Below are 14200 nucleotides of genomic sequence, written 5' to 3' on the forward strand. Positions count from 1 at the left end.
AGATCACTGTCATGACTGTCGGGGAGGATTCATCAATGAACAGTAAGATGAAGCATGAATGCGTAGTTTTGTTTGTTGTGGTTACGTCATTAGAGCATCATCCACAGAATAATAGCTTGTTTTCTCGTGGTAACGAAGTAATTAACTCATGATCTCAAGATGACAGCATTACATGAAATGATCACAAGCGTAGCCGTTCTCAGCTGCCGTAGCTGAGCACATTCATAGTCTCGAGGAAGACTCCTTTTCTTCTTTCTTTTTTAATTCTGTAATCTCTTCTCTAATGCCAGCTTGAGGTCAAATCCTGCCACAATGCAATGCTGCAGCCTCTAGAGTTTGGCATGTTTTACACTTTTGCTCTTTATTTTCTTACCACATTTGTGTTTTTTCTGCACAAACAAGCTGTCAGAGTGGTGGAGGAGTTGAGGACGCCATCATTTCTCACCAGTGTCTCATAATGGAGGCACAGGCAGAACTCCAACCCCTGACAGTCAGTTCTCATTGTCGTTGAGGTAATAGTTTACCTATGATTCAAGATTTCTCTGTAACGTGCAGTAGAAGGACACAGAGTTCCAACTACGGCCCTGATCGATTCCATGACTCTCCATATCAAAAGTTTAGATGGCAAGAGATGGACAAGACGTTTAACAAGGAAAGGCAATATTCTCATGGAAGCACTGATAAAATGGAAAGGTCTTAAAACTTTACAGTAGGACAAAAGTTCGCACAGTGGCCAAGATGTAAAATTCTATGACTTTTCCACAGTTTTACAGTTTTTCATCTTTAAATCAAAGTGCTTCTGTAACCGAAAAGCTCTTCTGCTTTGCCTACAGGGTGAACAGCTGGCTGAAAAATCAAAAGCTAATGCAATAAATATGTTCAACAAGTTGTAAAATTTGTCCTGGGATTGTAAAACTCCCAGACGTCATCAGAAGATTTAGCAAGTTTGCAGACTTTGCCAGCCTGACGTATATATTTATCTGAATCTCAGGATGAGGAGCAACCTCTTGGGACGGGTAACTTGTTGGCTTTTTGCTGCCAAAATGACACTGGAAAATCCTAACAAATTCAAAGCAACGCAAAACACCAAACACCTGTTTTCACCAATTCTGATTAGTTTATTATCCTCAAAACCCAAAGGTCCATTGTATTAGTACAATAAGGGTCAGTTCTTGTCAAACTTAATAAAGATTAGAGCAGAGTGCAACACATTCAATCAAAAGTAACAGCACAGAAAGGCAGACAGTCACAAATTCAACCAAATAATCCCCACAGTATCCAACTCTTATGTGAGAGGAAATGAATTTATGTGCATTATATTGATGATAAGGTTGAGCTTCACCATACAGAGTGGATGAGGTCATTTTCCCTTGCAACAGAATGAGGTTCCCTGATCCAGAGGTACTGTAACAGTCTTTTAGCTGGAGGACACACAGGGACATGGAGCCCATCTGGATGCTGCTTCCTGATTGGATGGTCAACAAAGTGTCTTTTCCTGGCTGATCTCCACTGATTGGATGAATGAAGAGGAAAAGGAGAGAGTGTTGAGTTCAGGGTGACCAGAAGTTGGCTCTGAAAGAGAAGAGAGGTTCAATAAATTGAGGGGAATAACTTGGCGATCCGCGGGGGGATGGCAGATGAGGAGGAAAAGTAGAGCTGGATGGAGATGGTGAGCAGTGGGGATGAGAGGTGACGTGTTGGATTCAATTAAATGTTTTATTAATGGCTCTTTCCACCTTATTAATGGAGACCAATGTCATAATGGCTATAACTCAAGATGACACCGAATTAGGAAGGGATTACGAAAGAGTCTGGCTGACTGACTGTCCCATCTCGAAGGATTATTCAACTTCTGCAACCAATGAAAGACAATAACATGCCTCCAGGATGAGATAACAGTGTGAGTCGCACGACTAAATGGGGCATATCCACGACATGTAGGACCTGTTAACACTTGGCACTGAAATCAGACTTGGGTGGTCTGATTACAAGCCGGCAGCTCTAAATCCAGGTGTGAATCCACCCAAAACAGATGCTGCGGAATCCTCTGAACACTCGGAGGCTTTAGTGTTAGCGAAGCATGTCTACATAGGGAAAGCAAACAAACACATACCTGAGCACACTGACAAGTTTTGCTGGGGCTTCTGTCTCAACAATCATTATTGATTAATCTGCTGTTTATTTTGTTATATAAGAGGTGACTAATTTGGTCTATAGAATGTCACAAAAATTGTGAAAAACGACAGAATTTTCCAGAGCCCAAGTCGACATACAAAAAGTGTAAGATTTTGATAATTTATTGGCAGAAAAACTAAGAAATGTAAGTGTTTTTCATTGATGTAAAATCACTTGAAAATGAGAATCACTGCGTTTTGTGACCTTGAATGATTACTTTATATGACGGGCCCTCTTCCTCAAAGCCTGCCACGTTTCTACCATAGCTCAGAATGGACAAACCCAGCAATGCCACTAGATACAGCCTTTTGCATTTTTCAAGTTTTGAGTCCTCCACAGTTTCTCCTACACACTTGGAAAAAGAAGGTGATGATCTAACACAGTGGTCCTTTATACGGCTTATTTTTTTTCTACTGATGGTTTACCATCATGGAAGACAAAGAAAACTTAAATTTTTGCATTTTATCGCTTGACCGTTCACTGGATGAGATAACCGTTTTGTAGCCAGCTAGCTGGGCTAGGCTGTGGTATGCAGAAGTAAGATAGGAAGGTATGTTAGACAGATGAGTTTAAAATAATAATTCTATTAAAACAATAATACTATTAAACACCAGCGTGTAGGATTTAGTGACACCCAGCAGTAAGACTGCAAACTGCAAAAACTTTGTCTCACTCTTCCCTTCCAATCATGTACAAGAACCTATGTGGCTGCAGAATTCATCCAAAATGTGTAGAAACATGGTGGTTCAAAATGATGGCCACAGAAGAGAACCTGGGGTTTGCTCCATAAAATGTAAAGTAAAATAAAATAATGAAAAATGTTGCTCAATTTTTTCCAAACAACTAATCAATCACTCGAGACCATGATCGACATATTAATCAGTAATGAAAATAACTGTTAGTTGCATCCCTAAAGAAAACATACTTGTGAATATTATATCCCATTTCTATCTTTTTCTCCCAATAAATCCCAGTAAATCTTACACACTGGACCTTTAATATTTGTAACTGAGCTGGACTTATGTATTTAGTTTAGCATTTAATTTTGTGGTGTCCAAATTTTTTGCTTAATTATAGAATTGTATTTGATTTTTCCATCTTGCACAAATCTTTTAATGGTTTATTTAGGCCTTTGGTGTTGGCTCCTGGACAGTATGTTGCATGACTCCCAGAAAATGAAATTATTACATAATTTACTGCAGGTGGCTGAACAGAAAGAAAGTCAGTGTCAGTAAATTCCAGACTCTTAACCAACAGTCAAATTTGTAGAGAGCATACTGTATGTTTGAAAGCATCCACACAGTTTTTAGCCTGATTACAAATGCTATATGGCCAAGGGCAAATGTGCATTTTCTTGTATTTTCTTTCCACAGATAAAACCTAATGTGCTGGGAAATAAAATATAATCCCATTTGGTCACTAGAGCTGCATTTCAGATACATATGATACAGTGTCTGGATAGGACCCTGGAGTGTGTATACACCTGTGATGTCTGGATAAGAATAATCTATATGTCTGGGGGAGGATTATATTCAATAGTAGGAAAAGAAAATATGAAATGCAATTAAACTGTCTGTCTAATGCGGTTGTTTGTTACTGATGGCAGGTTATATTTTTCCTGTCTTCGCAACTACATTACTGGAATAAATAATGCCGATTATAGGGCAATTGTTGACAGGCTTTAATATACACTAAGTGTTTGAAAATTACATAATGTGCCTTCATAAATTTGCTTCAAAGAAAGCTGTCAGATCTTCACTACCTGACAGGGCTTCAGTAGTTGATCATCCTCTTGATTGCCTCAAAGCACTTCCACTTGTCTGGGATGTAGAAGGGTTCAAAGATGTGAGGGAAGGGGGTGTCGTAACCACAGACCCTACTGATGGGAGCCTCCAGGTTGAGGAAGCACTCCTCCTGCAAGGTAAATGAAAAACACAGATGAGGACAAATATGCTGTCAGTGCTCAAACATTCACTCGGGTGAGCTAACGTTTTCAGGCTGGTGGTTTCTTAAAGGCAACAGCTGCACATGTAGGATGCAGTTGTAGGTAGTTCCTTCAAACGTTGCTACTTTTTTCTTTTATCTACAAGGTTTGGGTTTATTGTCAAAATACACCACCTGTGGACATCGGAAAGTGAAGATGCAGGGTTTGACTGGACCTTGAGGCGATCAACAAATGCAGTTAGCATCTTTCAAACATGCAGTTAGATCAGCTGGGTGCACCGCCATGGGTGACTGCTCCAGGAGGAGAGGAGGTGAGCGGATAAGAGCCATGCTACAGCTGAAACTTGAGAATGCTCCTGGATAAAGTCTGGCCAGAAAAATGAAATGGGACTCAAGCTGGCCCTCAGGCCATTGCACCTGAGGGGCGGATGACATTCTGAGCTGATGGCGATGCACAACACAAGAGTTCGACGGGAGGAGGGCTCTGTCTTTATGTTGATGCTTCATTCTGAAACACATGCACACTTGATAGAAACCATTTCCCAGATGTTGAACTTTTAATGTTAGGATGTCAGCCAAATTATCATCATCTTATTGTTGCTGCTGACCAAAATTCAGAAAAATGCACTAGAACATTATCTGTGTGTATATGTGCATATACATATATATTACATTTTCACCCTATTCCACTCTGAATGTAATCATTTGTGTTGTGTTTTGTGTATATTATGAAGGACCTACAACTCTAATTTGTCTGTACAACCCTGTGTTGTATAATGATAACAAATGTCTTTGAATCTCTGAACATCGCCTGCTGCATGTCACCAGTATGTTCAGTCAGGACATGCATCTAATTTACCTCATCTCAATCATTGGGCATATCCCAAGTTTCCAACACTATCAAGAGTGGATTTATGATATTGATTGGAAAAAACAAGTATAAAACAGCTACTTTGGAATATATCAAAGAACTTGACAACATAATTTCATTTCCATATCGGATTTGTATGCTAAAAGCCAAAAAGGTTCATTCAGGTTCTTCAGGGCAGGCCAGTGTTCAGGCAATTTGAGTGCAAAACAAGCCATGACTCGTGTCTTTATTGGCTTTTGACCTCCTCCCATGGAGACAAAGCAGAATGAAGTTGGCCAAAACACTCCAAATGGGACAAACCCCCTGATGAGTTAAATGAACACACTTGGAAGTGAGCACACAGATTTCCAGACAGAGACCTGAAGTACCCTCTTTCAAATTAAACTGACCTGCAAACAACTCAAACAACCAAAACAAAAGTGTACTAGTTGACTGCGAGGACGTTGCACAGCACCCTCTTTGTGTATTGCCTGTTTATGCATGCACAGTCTGTCTCTGACAGACACACAGAACAGATTTTGACCTGTTTCTTGCGATACTGACTGACTGAGCATCACCATCCATGTAATCACACTTTACCAACCCACCAATTGGCTGCCATGGAGCAGTTTGGCAGGGCCGGACTTGTATGTTTCACTCTATGTTTTTCATTTCTTATAAAACCTCTGGCAGAGTCCAGGAGAATGTCTAACTTCATGAGGAGCCTTTTGTGCTTTGGTACTTTTATAGCCTGTAAAAATGCAACATAACAAGACAAAGGGAGCGACAGAGCAGCAGAAACTTGCTGATCTGTCCGTCTATGGAATTGACATGTCATAGTGAGAGCTTTCCCGTCTGGAAGACAGGTCTTTGGTTGTATCGCTGAGTTCAAACAATCATTATTGAAATTAATGGGATGATACAAACATAACCATGTCTTTTTGCACCAATAAGAGAACATAAAAAGAGCTTTTCATACTGTATTGCCGAGGGTCAAAACCATTCTTAGAACTGTCTTAGACCAAGGCTGAGGGAGTTGTTAGGCCCGGGCTAAGAAAACTTTGACACTGGCACAATCCTGGCACATTCAAAAGTAAGGTGACCCCGACTTAAGCCTAGGATTTGTTGGCTTTGCTTCCACACTTCCTCCCAGGTGGCCCCAACAGTTCACACAATGAGTCGCATGCCCCTCTAGGTGTTAACAACCCCACATAGGTTTAATACCTGAACTCCCAATCAGTCAGTCAGAACTGAAGAAGCTTCTTGGATGAGAGGCGAAACGTCTTCAAGAACTCTATCAAGTCCAGTTGCCTACGACATCCCTTGCTATGAATACCATGACCTGGATGACTGAGAATCTTCAGACACTCAGTAGGCATTTGGGAGGACACTAACTGTTTAAGTTTTGAACATTTTGAACAATTAACATAATTGGTTTGAACATGGAATATCTTCTTTGTACTGTATTTGATCAAATATAGATTGAAAGGGATTTGGAAATCATTGCATGCTGTTTTTATCTGCGTTTCAGTGTCCAAAATTTTTTTGAATCAGGGTTGTAGAATGTAAGCAGTTGTGTGTTCCAATGGACATAACCCAGAGCTAGTAGAAGTGCAGTGTGAAATGCCCAAATCATCAGTCAGATCTTCCAATTGATTCTCTGACACAAAGAGGCAGTGAGGAGAGGCCAGCCCTGTAGTCACAAGGTCTCTCATTTTGTTACAAATGAAAACCCCAAACCAGGGGGAGCTCCCCCTGATATCTATGCCACTGGCACTTCTATCTGCCTGGCAGCTGGACTCCTGCACCCTTGCACTTGCAGTCTACTCCACCCGCCTAATTAACTGTGATTAGCCTTAATGAATGTACACTAAATGGAGACAAGTAGTTCAACAAACCCTCCTTTCCTCTTCACTGCTTGGTTTCCTTCTTCTTTGCAGACCTCAGAGGAGCCTGAGACTGATTCTCTTCAACAGGTTGTGGCAGATCCTGACAACAGCCAGTGTACTACTAGTGACGTGAAAGCCTAATCTTGACATTTTTTTTCTTTCATGTTTTCATAAGCAGATTGCATTCATGTGCTGACAAATGTTCATGGCCTTAGGGTCTATGAAGTGCATTCAAAGCCGGTTGTATATTTAAAAAAATTGTATGTGAGTAGAGAGTAGAGTGAATAGAGAATAAAGACAGTGGCTCTGCATCATGAACAGATCATTCTTTGAAAATGTGAAGCTTGCTACAGTACACAATACAGACAGCAGGTGTGACCTGCATCTTTGCTCATGTAGCCTGCAGCAGACTATGCCATAGGTTTCTTTGGGCATTGATCATCAGCAGTGAATATTAACTATAGATTGACTGCATGCTCATGAGCTTATAAAAACAGTTCAGTCTTGTTTAACAGATAAATTAAACATCATTAATGCATGCCATAACTGGCACCTAGCTTACAAAGATAAGTGGTGGTTTCTTGGGCAAAGTTCAGCTTCATCTACTGGAAACACAAACTTGGGAATGTTGAAGCTGAACAGGAGTGTACTTGAATAGACTCGGCCTGGAGCAAAGCTGGATGTGGATGTCATCCTCTTTGCCCGCACATTACACTCATAACAGGGTTTTTTTCTTGTCAGGTCTAGATCCACACACAATCACAGCATTGCTATAAAACTGCTTCTGTGAATGCTTGACTGAAAAGCTCTATTTTTCTACAGTATTTATTTGATAGCATGATATGCAGTGAGTGAGCTTTTGACCAAGGTATTTATTACACTGTGAACTTTGACCATGGTGAAATTCCTGCAGGAGAACAAAAAGGAATCAAAAACTTCCTACCAATGACCCAAAATAACACGACAAGGTATCTTATCATCTCAGTTTATTGATGAAAGTGACAATGTGATTATCTGTGACCATCGAGATTACAACCTCAAGCTCTATTCTCTACCCAACTACAGACAACCAGTCAGACAGTACCAGGGAGTTTGCTCTTTTGTCTGGATCACGTCTGTAATCTACTCTAAATACATTTACTGGAAGTGGGAGAAAAGTACAGTAGTCTGACTGCCTGCCACCACAGCTGGACAGAGAATGGCCACACAACTCAGATTTCATTCAAATCAGTGTTTATCTTTGGGGAAGTGCATCATTATATGTAATATGCTTAAAATGTCAGAATAAAAATATGCCAAAATGGCAGTGCCAAAACACTTGCATCCTGCAGTGGCGCAGGATTCAAAAATACCTCACAGCAGGGGCTTAGAGTTGCAGTGATGATATTGTGTCTCCTGTCACACAAAAATTGGAATTTGTCAGAAACACCCACAGATTAGAGGTTGCAGTCAGACAGGGTCAGAAAACTGCCAATATCACTTGCTACATCAACTTAGAAATTCCAGGCCTCCAAACCAGCAAACCAACATAAAACATAATGTTTTACGTGGAATATTCAACATAATTTATATTTTCTCTGTATAATATACTGTAAATGCTCAAATAGTGGTGGAGAGAACCGGGCCCTTATTTAGGATGTTTTTGAGACGCTGAAACAAGTTTTTATCTCTACTTCCCCTGGTCCCCAGTTAATGTAACCTCAAACTTTCCTCCATGTTTCTCTGTTCTCGTGATAAATTCAGTATAACTTCTCCACAGCCCTAATTCCATCCATACAGCAAGAGTCTCCCCAACAATGTAAAACTAACATGAACAACACTCCCATCAGAATTTTCACATCAAGTCTTGCCACCTTCCCTCTTTCACTAGGATTTTATGAAAACAATTCAAAACAATTCAAATGACATTTTGATGGGTACAGATGCTGGACATTGATCGGTTCTGGTTTAACTGGACCTTAGCACAGCATCTGATAATGTCGACCACCAAATTCTCATCCACATGGTGCACATTTCTGGCACTGCATTTGAGTGGTTCTTCTTCTGTCTTCTAAACAGAACTTTGTCAGTCTCTGTAGGTGAACTTGTGTCAGACACTGCTGCTCAGCCATGTGGTCTCCCCTAGGGATTGGTTTTGGGGCCCGTTTTATCTTCTATTTACATGCTCCTGCCTATCATTTGTATGCTGATGACACCCAGTTGTATTTTTATTTAAACCTGATGAAAAATGCACTGATCATTTAATCCTAACTGTCTGTACTGAACAACTGTTTAAATGCCATTATGAACTGGATGACAAATCTGTTTGTGCAGTTAAATGCAGATAAAAATGAAATTTTCATTATTGCTCCTGATAACCTTCAACCTACAATTACGCTGTACCTTGATACCCTTCCCTCATACTGTCAATCTAGTCTGTGTAAACTTGGTGTAATCTGTAACCAATCCATGAGATTTAAATTAAATTCTCAACTTAAATTAGGTTGCTGACTCAATCATGCTTCTTTCAAAGAAGCAACATAGCCAAACTTGAATGAAATAGATGCTAATACAATGCTAATGCATTCATCAAGTCATATTAAGACTACTGCAATTCTATTTTCGCCGGCCTCAATAAATCTTCATTACACAGTCTAATAACCGTCCAAAATGCTGCTGCTAGGGTCTTAACACAACCCAACAGATCATCAGATCCTACACCTATTTTGATCTCTTTGCACTGGATTCCTTTTAACAAATGGTGAGGCTCCACAGTACATTACTGAATGTCTACACTCCCACACAAAGAGCCAAGCTCTTAGGTCCTCAACTTAGGGTTTTCTAAGTGTTCCACAGGCACATTTCAAGACTCTGGGAGATTGTTCTTTTCAATTGGCAGTCCCTAAACTTTGGAAAAGTCTTCCATTAAGTCTCAGACATTTGGCCTCTGTGAAAAACCTATCTTTCAGAATAGGCATGTGGGTAGCATATGGCATTTTATGTTTTAATCTTGTGCTTTTATCTGCTACCCTGAATATTTTTTCTGGTGTTTCATCTCTGTTTTTTTAAAGTTATATTTTTGGTCTTTTCTTGCCTTTATTTGATAGTACAGCTGAAGAGTAGACAGGAAAAGGGGGTGAAGAGAGAGGGGATGACATGCAGCAAAGAGCCGCAGGCGGGAGTTGAACCAGCAGCTGCTGCAGAGAACTAACAGCCTCCATACATGGGGCAGATGCTCTACCAACTGAGTTAAACAGCCGCCCCTCATCTCCATTTTATTTCATTTTATTTCTTTAATTTTGAAGCACAATCTGATTCAGTGTGCAAGAGAAGGGAGATTTATCTTCCAGCAAGCCAATGACCTGACACATACAGTGAAAGCTACACAAATGACTTAAAGACAACAAAGTGAATGTTCTGAAGTGGCCAAGTCAAAGCCCAGACCTAAATCTGATGAAAAGAGCTGTTCTCGCCCGATCCCCATGCAACCTGACAGAGCTGCTGCAGTTTTGCAAGGAAGAATGGAGTAAAATAGCAGTGTCAAACTGTGCAAGCCACCTAGTAAATACTGACTTAAAGGGGGTGAATATTAATGTAATCACTTATTTTACATGACATATATTTATTTAATTGACAGTGTTTTCATTTTGACACTTAAGAGTTTTTTTTTGTAATTTTTTGGTCAAAAAAGCCAAATCATATTGACCATGATTCCATTTTTAAAAGCAATAAGAGGGGAAAACATTCACAGGGATGAATACTTTTTATAGGTACTGTATAACTTGTAGTGCTATTAAAGATGAGTTTTCATCCATTCAATCATCTTTTCTAGTGCTGAGCTCTCATCAGGCAGCCAGTATGGTAAGAGTTCGTCTTTTTTCCTTCAGATGTACCTCAAGGCTATTTCTGCAGAACATGAAGTCTCGATAAAAGATTTATTTATTTCCTGACAGTTTTAAACAGAGTGAAAATGACATTGAACTCCACTGATTAAACGTCATTGACTTTTATTAGTGATTTCACTTCTGAAGTTGAGAAATGACTCCTGCAGTTATATGAAGAGAAAAAAAGTCTTATGAGTCAATCAGGCTTTAGGCTATTGAGCAGGAATGAGCAGCAGCAGACCACCATTATATAACTTCCATAACCCCCCCTACCCAGCGTGGTGGTACCTGTATTCAATTCTCCAGCCTTTTAAAGGAATCCTCTTGTATTAACACTGTCCTTTGAAAGCAGTTTAGTGTACTATATCACCTGATGAAGACGGACTTTTACTGTTAGGCATGATGCCCCAGGCCTTGGGCCTACTCTGCTTCTCATTCAGATAAGCCTAACCGGCAGCTACGGTAGTCTGATTTAGGAAGCCTTCGTGGCACAAAACATGCAAGCCTCCATCTTCATCTATCACTGACTGGGCCAGAGTGGAGCCAGCAGTGTGTGAACCATGTCCCAGAGCAGTGCCACAACTCAGTGGGATATGCTGGGTGGGACGTTGGCCTCTGTTGGTTTAGATTACACAAAGATAATGGAAAGCACCACCAGTGGAACTCAAACCAAGCAATCCAAGGGCCCCGCAGATGACTCTAAGACCCCCGGAGTGACAATGCACTATAATTCAATGCAGTGTGATTATATGGTTGTGCGCAGAATAAACTATAGTTAGGAACACTATAGCTACAAAACTACTATAATTAATAACATACTGTAGGCCTACATTTGGTATGTTATCTGCACTTTTTAAAAAAAAAAATTCTCCTTAGCAGCCATAAGTTCTTGTACAAGACAGTGGTCATAATCATACAATATTTAATTATTTTCTCTCACTTTTCATTTCTAAAACCAAATGATCAGCTTAAGTGTTTACCTTGTGGAATGTGAATCAACTATAGTCGAGACTGTTGTGGTTTGGAGAGTTAAGTGAAGCAAGATGATTCACCATTTCTCTCTGTGCATCCCTGAGGTCCATGAAAGCATTGTCTTCAGCCTCATCTCATTCTGTCCTACTGTGTCCTATCCAGTCATCAGCCAAACTCGGAAACAGGCCAGTCAATGACACATTATTAAATCACTAGCGCTGAAGCCAAAAGTTTGACAAAGAAAACTTGCCAAGCCCCACCAAACTCCCCTCTGCTCTTTATACAAAGAAGAAGTTCAAATCCATAAATGGATCTTTATGTAGGTGGCCTGAGGTGGATAGGTAGTAGCCGAAGACACACTTTCCAGGAACAATGGACAAAAGTGCTTGACTACTTAGGTTATACAGGCTACACTGACAGCCAGTTTATCTTTTTGTCCCTTGACTCTAAGCATGTGTGCATGCTGCATTAGTTAACCAGGAGGAGTGGCACAGGTCAGGATGCTTAACATCCACACTGCTGTTGATCTGTAGCAGTCTGACTTCAATATACTGAAACCCAGGATGTCATTGTACTTTATGAGGACCTGTGACTCAGAGTCTCCCAGATAAAAGCTTTACTTTTATGAGCATCCCCTTCACATGATCAAAGCTGACTTGGACTGTGCAGTCTAACTTTAATTGCCACTTTTCTATTGTTTGTCGTTTGTTTTTGAGTTAGCAGCATAAGCTGCATCTAACCAAGAACTCATGACGTGGCCTCAAAATCCATCAACAGATGAAAAAGCTGCATTACATCAGTGGTTTCTAAAACTGGGAAATATGCTATGGTAACAGATACGCATGTAGATGGTGCGGCCAGTAGCTCCTCCAATTTTCAATACTTTTCTCTAATCAGTTAGTTTATTGGTCTTATTGCTGAAACAGGTATCACCTATACAGAAATACACTTGCAGGCATTGGAAAATGAGTGGTTTGGATTAACGAGCAGCAGACCGTGAGATGATAAACAAGTTGCGCACAGCATCTTTCAACAGCCAGTCAGATCAACTGGACACAGCACCGTGGATCACCCCAGGAGGGGAGCATGTACAAGAGGCGTGCTGTAGCTTAGATTTAAGGCTGCTCCTGGCTAATGTCTGGTCAAGGAAATGAAGAGGACAAAATAGGACTCCAGATGGAAGCAATCAGCGACTGTTGTGTCCACAAAAAGACTTACTCCACAGCATATGACAGACCAGTTCAATGCTGACAGGATACAACTTGCAAGACTCCGACAGGATGATCGCTGGAGGACTCAGTGTTAACACTGACGATGCTTCGTGCACAAATGCAGCCAAAGTTGAGGCAAATTCAAAAGAGGCACTACAAACTTATTTCCTGGGTGATCAAGGAGGCGGATGACAGAGGAGTTTGAGACAACATGTGGGGTCTTCTGACACCTAGTTGATTAATCTATATGGTTAGTTTTTTTTTCAGCAGTTTATACTGGTGTTGTGTTGAAGAGGAAACATTATTTATATATTGTAACAATTAAAATGGTGGTGGACATTATACAAAAAAATTACTGGTTACAATCATATTGTATGTTGCTCTTCTGTCTATATTGAGACTAGAGTTAATCCCATAAATGTTTTAATTTAAAAATGGCTTCCTCAAGAGTTGTATGAGAAAGTCCTGACCATAATATTCTCCTGGGTGAGCAAATGATGATTCTCTTTTTCTATCCAGAAATGTGCAGCCCTAAAGTGCAGCTCATACCACATCCCACTTATTTTATGGTGAGTCATTGAGGTTATGACCTCACTCTCCTATCTGGAAAGAGTTAAAACAATGCTCCACCCAAAGTTTCATCTCCCTGAGCACCAGCCGCTCACCCCCTGTAGATGTGAAAGATGTTTTTTAAATGCTTGATTTAGCTTGGTCTTTTTGCAGGCTAAGCTGTAGTCTGCTTGGATTCACAGTGGTTAAAATGGATTCCAATGTTGACCCAGATTCAATGTGGAGGAAAAACAATCAAAAACAGCCACAAAATCCTCTCAAACCACTCAAGCAGCATAATCCACTTTTTTTCTGTCCATCCATATGCCTGTTATATACCAGACATTTGTATTTTTAACTAAAATATGGCAATTTGAATCCTCACTTACTACCACTTCCAGCAAAATACATAAAAAAGCAAACAGCACTTAAGAAGACTGCTTTTATCTGCTGTAAAAGGCTACTGTGGGCCATCATACCTTTTATTTGTGAGAAAGTAAATACAAGCATATCACTTTCTCTTTGAAGATGGAATATCTATAATTCAATGCAGGGTTTAACAGTGTAACAGAGGCCGGTAGGTCAAGCTACATCCTTTTAAATTACAACTATCAACCAGTCCAAGGTTTTCTTTTCCAGTGAGTGTATCCAGATTGCCTGTGGCCATGTGAAAACTGCAGATCAATGCAATCAGTGAACACACCAACAACTTACATCACCCGTACACAATGTGAAAACATGGAAACA

At 40.2% G+C, this 14200-nt stretch overlaps 1 protein-coding gene across 2 annotated transcripts in view; it reads right to left on the minus strand.

The window, feature by feature from the left end:
• Positions 1 to 1095: 1095 nt before the first annotated feature.
• Positions 1096 to 14200, minus strand: part of bckdhb (branched chain keto acid dehydrogenase E1 subunit beta) — a 76637-nt gene continuing 63532 nt past the window's right edge. The window contains exons 10-11 of one of the 2 annotated variants that reach the window (XM_084726127.1): positions 3938 to 4089; positions 1096 to 1509 (exon numbers count right to left, since the gene is read on the minus strand). In XM_084726127.1, coding sequence (XP_084582253.1) covers positions 3949 to 4089 — 141 coding nt within the window. In that variant the 3' untranslated portion in view covers positions 1096 to 1509; positions 3938 to 3948. Of the gene's footprint in view, positions 1573 to 3937; positions 4090 to 14200 lie in introns of both variants that reach the window. The other variant, XM_084726126.1, reaches the window with a different exon arrangement.

Source organism: Lutjanus erythropterus, chromosome 9, assembly GCF_056507025.1.
Source record: "Lutjanus erythropterus isolate fLutEry1 chromosome 9, fLutEry1.hap2, whole genome shotgun sequence".
Taxonomy (NCBI): domain Eukaryota; kingdom Metazoa; phylum Chordata; class Actinopteri; order Lutjaniformes; family Lutjanidae; genus Lutjanus; species Lutjanus erythropterus.